Below are 9,496 nucleotides of genomic sequence, written 5' to 3' on the forward strand. Positions count from 1 at the left end.
AATAATGTGAGAGAACCAGGAGTAACCAACATACGTAGTTCTCTGATGATTTGAACGTGTCACGACCATTACCTACATCCGCTTTATCTATGTATCATTATTATATTATTATTATATTAATTTGGCCTTCAAGCAGATGAAAATCAGAAGGTGAAAGGTCTGGACTCTGTGGTAGGTCGCCAAGGCTCTAAAATTTGTCTTTCGGAAAAGGAACAGCCTGCGACAATTTTCTTCCCCGTTTCTTTTTAGTTTGCTCTTGCGAATTTCAAACCCTTTCGCAACTTCCACACATGTTTGTATTTATTATAATCCATGGATCTGTAACTTGAAAGACCATAGGTTATGGAATGTCATATTGTTGCTCTTAGAAAGTTGCAGATAGTTAAGATAACTTATTGTTTAGGATATTATTCTCATTATTACAATGTTTTATAGTATGTGACATAATGACAGAAATTGTATCAAATGTACCAATACTATTTAAGACAGTCTCAATTTTAGGATGTCTCGTGTATAGTATGCCTATGTTGGTAACATGTGGAATTGAAACACATGGCCTTGGAAGTAGGTACCAATCCGTGCTTTGGAGGTTATGAAGTTTGTTAGTTCAAGGTCTAGGTTGTTATCGTTATGTAATACAGTTAATGTACCAAGTTTACATCTTTTGAGTGTAAATAACGTGGTATTTATCAAATTGTGAGTATGAGACCCATGAATAGTAGTATTATGTTTTGCTTTATAATTTAACCTAACCTAACATTTGGAGAGACGGGCATGGAGTTATTGCAATTCTTTTGTGTAAGTGGTAAGTTAGTTATAGCGGGTCATTGGGCAGTGGTATGTAGTTCGATGTGATGTGTGTATGTGATACGATATTCTTGGTTTCAGATGGCATTAGCTGTAACAAATGAACATTTGCAAGAGGATTGGCAATTGTCAAAAGAATGTGTGCGAGAAAGAATTCAGATACTTTTGAAGACTTCGCAGTGGAGTGACTGCACATTTAAAGTGGGAGGAAGCACTGACTTTGAGGTAAGACTTCATGAGTACCTTCTCAAGTTGATGCAATGAAATGAGACATAAGATTGAAACACTTTCTTTTAACACTTGTAAATGCAACTGAGCAGAATTTGATTCTTTGTTTTCCATACTCATATTTGAATTATAAAAACTCTGAATCATAATATAAAGATGTTAAAGCCAGCATTGAAGAATATCTCTTGTCTCACTCCTTCTATTCCATAGAAGAATTACCAACACCAAAAATTCTCAGCTGTTATAATTACATGTATATTTACATTGTATCATTATGTATGCATATTGTTTTCACTGCTATCTTGTGGGACAAAGCAGTCGTGGCATAATTTAAAACACTGTCCTGGCTGAGGACTGAGTAAAACAACCATAATAATTGAGTAGCCTCTCTGCAGGCCAGGATTTAAACCAGAGACGCACTGAACATCATTCAGGAGTCCTGACTACATGACCACAACATTTGGTGGCTTCTATAAAAATAAATGTCAGGGTTATAATCAAGGAAGAAGCTTTAGGGATAACATTTTTTTTCCATATGAAATAACATGTAAAACTACACCTGATATAATATTTCTGCAGCTTTAGAAGATACATTAATAAATAAACCCCAATAGCACCAGGTACTGTAATTATTAAAAAGTAAAAGCCATCCCACTATATGCCATGTAGGCACTTGGGGGGAGAGGAAGTATAGCTTCTACTCATTCTTGACCTCAGCACTAGATGGGGGTAAGTGGTCAGCGTTATGCCCCAGCCACGCTTTTCACCCAGGAAGGGACCCCAGTACCCATTGGATAGGAGGCTGAGTGGGTCCCAGAACTGGGGTTGGACATAGAGGCTAGAAGAAAAGTTCTCTGTCTCATATTAATCGCCCTGATGATGGAGGCAGTATGACCTCTGAAACGTTGTTTAACATCGACCAGACTACACAGCGCAACAACCAAGAAGACAGAAATCCTACTCTGTCCCCATCAGGGATCAAATCCCAGTGGTCCAGTCCATAGTCAGTCACTATAAGAGTTGGGGTTCAAGTAATATTTTTTTGAAGGTGTGCGTTGCATAGTGGTTTCATGTGACACGTTTTTCTTTATGCTTCTTCGTAGAGGGTGGTATTCATTATCATCTGTTTATATTCTTTGTTATATAGTACGGATACAGTATGTTTATCAACATTTTAAGGTCTGTTTATGTCTGATACTGTATTATATGTATTAAAAAAGAAATTAAGTGGACAGAACTAGTTGAGATAACATATTACGTCGAACGCATAATTTTGAAACGTAACATTTCACTGAAGTTCGTAATGTGTGTTAATGTTGATTTTATAGATATTCAAAGCTCATAAGTTGATCCTGGCATCTAGCAGTCCTGTATTCGAGGCAATGTGCTTTGGTCCACTTGCCGAGAAACAGTGTATCAATGTCAGTGATGTGGAGCCTGATGTGTTCAGAAATTTACTGGAGTAAGTAACGGCTACATGTGTGGCTAAGTTCATTGTGTTCCATTTCGCAAAGGGTGGGTAATTTCTTGACAAACTGAGCAGCTGGCATTTTTCAGTAGACCCTGGAGAATAGTTTGTGTTTTTTTTTTATTTTTGCGGTCTTCCAGTGTATTGTCAGGGATGAAGTGTGTTGTCGGTAAAAATTATTCATTCAGTATAGTTGTGTTTTGACAGTTCTAGAATTGCAGTATCCAAAGTCAGAAGTCTGTATTAGCATGCATATTTTGCATAATGGTAAATAATTTAGTTGTATAACCTTTTATTCATAGTTTTGGGTAGTTTTATTCACATTAAGATATTTAATAAATGTGACATCACCGCCTTTTCACAGAATTTCTTATAAACTCTTACGACATGTTTTTTTAATTGTGTACATTTGTTCTCATGTAATTTCACAGTTGACATTTATATTACAAAGTTTTTGGAAATATGTGACCATTTATGAAGTTATTATACTGAACTATCCAATTATATAATGTGTAACAAAGATCAGAATAGTTGTCTTGGATATGTGGCTAACTTCATTATTTATGCTGTCATAAAATTATATTTTACTTTATTTATTATGGTACTTGTGGGTTATTGTGACACATCACTTTAAAAATAGGTTAGGTTAGGTTAGGTTAGGCTAGGCTAGGTTATGTTAGGTTGTGTTAGGTTAGGTTAGGTTATGCTAGGTTATGTTAGGTTGTGTTAGGTTAGGTTAGGTTAGGCTAGGCTAGGTTATGTTAGGTTAGGTTATACTAGGTTAGTTGTCATTTATTGAAATAAAATATAATAACTTTCAAGTATATGTCATTTATCCACACACATTAACCTAACCGAACCTATTTTTAAAGCGATGTGTCCCGATAACCCACAAGTACCTTTATTATATTATATAAAATTATGTTCTTGTACAGGTACATATATACCGATTCCATAAATTTGTCTTCAGTTGAAGATGCCAGTGGAGTCCTATATGCATCAAAGAAATATATGTTGCCTCATTTATCACAGTTGTGTCACGAGTATCTTCTGAGTAATCTCCGTCCAAGTAACGCTCTAGCGATATTTGAATTTGGGAAAGGAATTCAAGAAGCTGAATTAATGAAGGCTTGCATGGATGTAAGTTAATATTAAATAACTCTTTCCTTCTCCAAAACTTATTCAGTTTATGCAAGTCATAGTTGTAAGTTCGGAAAGTTCCTGAACAGTTTCAGCGAGCTTTATTACAAAATGTACTCGCAGATCTACACAAATTTCCTGCCGGACACAGATATTTGTCATGAGGCAGAGTTTTGGATTATTTGTTCACACTGCACTCAGAAATGTTATTTAGGGTTGACGTCCCTTCCACTTTTCTTTACATATGTGTGTGACGCTGTGTGGCTCCAGATATTAGAATATTTGGAAGAAATGTTCACAAATGTGGTTTCATGTAGAAAATACCAACATTTTGAGAACCAGCTTTATCCTCATAACATAAAACCCACTTTATGGATGTTCATCTGTTCGTGCTTTGTCTGCTGAAGCTTTTGTTAGATTTTGATAAAGTTGGGTAGAGGGAGTTATGAATTTTGGCTGTTTCGGACACTTAACTCGAAGATACTGCTTTTTCTCATTACATATACCCCAAAGCTGGAAAGATGTACTACATTTGAATAGCTGTTTTTTTATGTGAAATAATATTTTATCTTATTTAAAAAAAAATAGTTTGTCATACCTCAAACTGAATATAGTATAGGCTAAATATATGTTATGTATCATTGCCTGGAATAGATTGTGACTTGCTCGATGCAGTGGGAACAACCTGTTGCATAAGACGAAAGATTTCTCTCATGCTTTTGTGTGACGTTAAGAGACTTACTCTGTTATGAAATGGGGATCATGGGTTTACCATTAAGTCTCATTTAAATAAAGCAACATTACTTAAAATAAGCATTATGCAGTAAATTCTTGCCCGCCATGTTTGTCCAACATGAATTTGCTTATCCACCCAAATTACTCGTTGAATCTGGAAAATGTTAATGCATACAGTCAAATAATTAAGCCCTCAGCCTCAAAATGTGTCATTGTCTTTTAAACATCTTCATTACCATCTTCAAGAGAAATTGTCATCGTTCGTAGGCATAAAACTTTGTAAAAAATTATGTTTAACACTTTTCTGTTTTACGTATGTAAATATCGTAATGTTTTTACCTGGATAATAATAGTCATAAAAAGTTCTCTCTCGTCTTCTTCTTCTGTTTCTTGACCATTGCTTTGGTATTCTGGTGTCTAATGATTTCTTCTATTCTTCTCTATTTTCCCATCCGTCCAGAGGTAGTTTCCACTTTATCATGGTTCTTATTTATGGATTTTCTATATTTATAATATTATATTATTTGAACATATTTTCTTGATTCTAGACTGAATCTTGGTTTGATCTTACCAGGTAATGTGCAAGTACACAGAAGAAGTTTTACAAGCTCCATGTTACCACATTTTACCCACGACCCTCGCCTCATTATTGGATCAGAGAGCACTAAATATGAGTGAATTTGAACTTTTCGAGGCAGTTTTGCATTGGGCAGAAGCAGAATGTGAACAGCTTGGGTTAGAACCAACAGGTGCCAATTGTCGGGCGGTACTGACAGAAGCAGGAATCCTATCAAAAATACGCTTTCTGGTACTTTCACAGCAGCAGTTTGCTGAAGGCCCAGAATCTTCTGGAATTTTAACGTCAGAAGAAATTTTTGCGCTGAAATATGTTATTTCAGACATTGAGAATAATGGAAATGATTCATATGGAAGAAATGAATCTTTGTCTAATATCGTGTATTGTAATAATCCTGATACTAGCGTATCTCATATTTCTAAATCTGATGATACTACTGCTGGCGATAATCCATCAAAGAACGAACCAGAGCCTAATACCAAAGTCTCACGACACATGTCGCTTCCTAATGGAATGAGCTGCTCTCTTTATCCTCGGAGCCGCATCTTCATTAAACAATTCTACTGTGCAAGACAATTTCTCAAGACAGCTGTTACAGTGTCTGGAAGACTGAGGCTTTTAACGAAGGTGCAAACTGACAGGAGTGTCATGGTGCATGGGATTCGAATATTTACACGACTCATACCCCAACGAGAATTTACTTATGCTCCCGCGCTCCCTCGTGACTATCAAGAAAACATGGAGGTATGTGTTTTGGATTACCAGGGAGCTCTCCTGTGTCAAACTGTGTACACTGATATTGTAGAGTATAATACGTTGGCTACCGTGACCTTGAGTGAACCGGTGCGGTTTATTAGTGGTAGGGAATATAGTATTCTGCTTGTACTGCCATGTAATGGTGGCTGTACACATGAATATCCATTGAGTTTCATGTCTCAGACTGAGAAAACGCACGGTATTGAGTTTCGATTCTGTGATCACGCTGACGTTAATGGTACCGGTGCATTTGTTCGACGTTTAGATAAGGGATTTGTAGATGGTGTTGTATTTTCTATGTAAATTACATGAAGGATTTATCTTCTGGCTTTTCAAAACTGAAAATTGGAATTATAAATACAAACGTCATAATGCGTACAGAAAGAAGTCAGGAGACCTTGAAAGTATACTCATTTTCCAGATGTTGCACGAGACAAACTAGCTTTCATTGACTTTGTTATTGGCAAAATTAAAAATAAAATAGAGTTTAAGAGTAGAGTGGCTGATTTTGAGCACTCATTTTTGTCAGTATCCTATGAATATTACTGGTCTGGACAACGTGGGTCGACGCACACCTGACATTTAAAAATGGTGTGACTCAACCCATGTTTTGTCCAGGTTATATGTTCGTCTTTTGTGCTATCTTCAGCTTGTGGTGTCTTTCATCTCCGGCCAGTAAAAAACCGGTCAACAGAAGCCTCTGCTTGGTCCCTTCTTCTTTCCAGCAAGTATAATTCTTCATTCAGATAGTTCCCTTTTTCTCGTCTTGTATTCTTAATGGTACGTTATGGCACCTTGCAGTGATGTGCTGCCATTTTAATTGCCTTTCTCAATGCAAGAATCAAAGTTTTTTCGGATGCCTCTTTATAAGATATTGTAGGTGCGTCATATTGTGATTTATTTAAATAGTATTAAAAATATATTAAATTGGCCGTCAATCACAATCAGCATTGGACAGTTAGGCTGTCTTTTATCATTTCTTGTTAGAAACAGTACCACGTTTTTTCTGAACTTCTGACATAACTGGAACAATCTGCAGAACACTAAACTTTAACAACGCTAAATGAACAATAACACGCTAACAGTAGACTTCCGAGTACATGTGAAAACCGAGGAAGCAGACGAGTAGGGCCTGGCGTTTACACTTATTAGAATACTCACTGTGCGTACACAGAATCTCACTTCAAATTGAATTTCACTGCGCCGAGTCCGAAGATGGCTGTTTTCTGGGTTGTAGTGCCATGTAGTCTGGTAGAAAGTTTTCTTCAGCACTATCAACTTACAACCTCAGTCCTTGTGATTTTTTTTTTGAACCCTTAGAACTCTGTAGTTATGAGACTAGACCTAGAAATGTCTTGTAAAATATGTGGACTTCATTGTGTTAGATACAAAGTTACATTTTTAAAATACTTATTTTTGTTGTTGTTCCAGTTTGTTTATGCAGACATCGACTGTGTCTGATGAGAAGGTTAACAAAGTGATTGACTTGAATTTGGGAGGTATCCAGTTTAGATCTTGATGTGTTATTGCCTATCCTGTGAGTTTTCTCAGTCCATTTACGAGAAGTCAGGGTAAATTATTAATTTTAATAAGCCACAAGTGGTCCCTGCCTTGCTCCATATTTATTTATCATAATTACCCCACATCTCATGTTTTTATGTATCTCAACAGTTGATACACGTTTCTACCCAGTTCCTCTTGATCCACCAACCATCTCTTAACTTGGTTCGTTAACACACGCACGGTAACATAATTCATACTCTTCTTAACATAATTTAATTATATTCCATTGTTTGTAATACAAATGTGAATATATGGTTAACAACATGATTCGGCCATTATCGGCCAATCCCAGGTATTTTGAACTCATTCTAGAAGTACTTAATGTATCGTACGCAAAACATGGCGTCGTATGATATAATGTAAATTCATTTCATTGTTTCAATTTTTTTTCAATATATAATTTTAAGGACCTGAAGTGAAGTGATCCAAGACAGAGAAATTATGCTGAAGTCTTATCAGGCATGTCCTGAAGTATTTTATGAAATGCAGAATTATGTTGTTATGCTACATCACTTCTTATGTCCACCGTTTATATTTAATCTCTCTGGATACAAGATCTTAAAAAGGTATTGCAGTGAGCACAGTATTTTCAGGTATATCTTTTGGGCTGTGGCCAGTGCGTGATATTTTGATTCAAATTAGAAATCGCCTATCATCGTCATATGTTTCTCTTGTATGTGCAAATATTTCAGTGTGTGATTCATGAGATACAGAAATTTGGCCAAGTTTAGGAATCATAATTTTGTTAATATTGGCCTTTATGATTTTCTTCTCTAGATTGTTTGTTGTGTTTCTTTTTTGTGTACCCTGTGGTATTATACCAACAGTAATTTACATGTTGAAGTCCTCTAGTCCAATTTTGGACAGCTACTCTACAGTCTAGTTTATCTGAATGTATTTTTGTTTTATGTGATAACATTATAAGTCTATAAATATCTCTGTTACCAGTCACATAATAAAGATGTGATAATAAAATATTATTTTTATTACCCAATTATCCGTGGTTTTCCTCATAAACAATAGTCTTATTTTAAAACTATAATGAAATGTCTTTGTGAACTATTCTTAATTAATACTGAGCTATCCAGTCTTATTGTGTCACTCACTTATTAGAAATGATTTTGTAACACTTCTGCATTCTTACAACTTATTAGAAATGATTTCGTAACATTTCTGCATTCTTACAACTTATGAGAAATGATTTCGTAACATTTCTGCATTCTTACAACTTATTAGAAATGATTTCGTAACATTTCTGCATTCTTACAACCTATTAGAAATGATTTCGTAACATTTCTGCATTCTTACAACTTATGAGAAATGATTTCGTAACATTTCTGCATTCTTACAACTTATTAGAAATGATTTCGTAACATTTCTGCATTCTTACAACCTATTAGAAATGATTTCGTAACATTTCTGCATTCTTACAACTTATGAGAAATGATTTCGTAACATTTCTGCATTCTTACAACTTATTAGAAATGATTTCGTAACATTTCTGCATTCTTACAACTTATTAGAAATGATTTCCTAACACTTCTGCATTCTTACAACCTATTAGAAATGATTTCGTAATATTTCTGCATTCTTACAACTTATTAGAAATGATTTCGTAACATTTCTGCATTCTTACAACTTATTAGAAATGATTTCGTAATATTTCTGCATTCTTACAACTTATTAGAAATGATTTCGTAACATTTCTGCATTCTTACAACTTATGAGAAATGATTTCGTAACATTTCTGCATTCTTACAACTTATTAGAAATGATTTCGTAACATTTCTGCATTCTTACAACTTATTAGAAATGATTTCGTAACATTTCTGCATTCTTACAACTTATTAGAAATGATTTCGTAACATTTCTGCATTCTTACAACTTCTTAGAAATGATTTCGTAACATTTCTGCATTCTTACAACTTCTTAGAAATGATTTCGTAACATTTCTGCATTCTTACAACTTATTAGAAATGATTTCGTAACATTTCTGCATTCTTACAACTTATTAGAAATGATTTCGTAACATTTCTGCATTTTTACAACTTATTAGAAATGATTTCGTAACATTTCTGCATTCTTACAACTTATTAGAAATGATTTCGTAACATTTCTGCATTCTTACAACTTATTAGAAATGATTTCGTAACATTTCTGCATTATTACAACTTATTAGAAATGATTTCGTAACATTTCTGCATTCTTACAACTTCTTAGAA

General features: G+C 34.8%; 1 protein-coding gene across 4 annotated transcripts in view; it reads left to right on the top strand.

Moving 5' to 3' along the window:
- LOC110828163 (BTB/POZ domain-containing protein 2) overlaps positions 1-9,496 on the top strand; it is a 312,552-nt gene that overhangs the window by 262,346 nt on the left and 40,710 nt on the right. Inside the window, exons 1-5 of one of the 4 annotated variants that reach the window (XM_022060615.2) lie at positions 95-171; positions 889-1,032; positions 2,364-2,497; positions 3,439-3,643; positions 4,953-8,249. In XM_022060615.2, the coding sequence (XP_021916307.2) occupies positions 889-1,032; positions 2,364-2,497; positions 3,439-3,643; positions 4,953-6,014 (1,545 nt within the window). In that variant the 5' untranslated portion in view covers positions 95-171 and the 3' untranslated portion in view covers positions 6,015-8,249. Of the gene's footprint in view, positions 1-94; positions 172-530; positions 697-888; positions 1,033-2,363; positions 2,498-3,438; positions 3,644-4,952; positions 8,250-9,496 lie in introns of those variants that run through there. The other 3 variants (XM_022060611.2, XM_087360893.1, XM_022060613.2) reach the window with 3 other exon arrangements.

Source organism: Zootermopsis nevadensis, unplaced genomic scaffold (genome assembly GCF_977971745.1).
Source record: "Zootermopsis nevadensis isolate Lab colony 2312 unplaced genomic scaffold, Znev_1.0 Znev_ptg000050l, whole genome shotgun sequence".
Lineage (NCBI taxonomy): Eukaryota > Metazoa > Arthropoda > Insecta > Blattodea > Termopsidae > Zootermopsis > Zootermopsis nevadensis.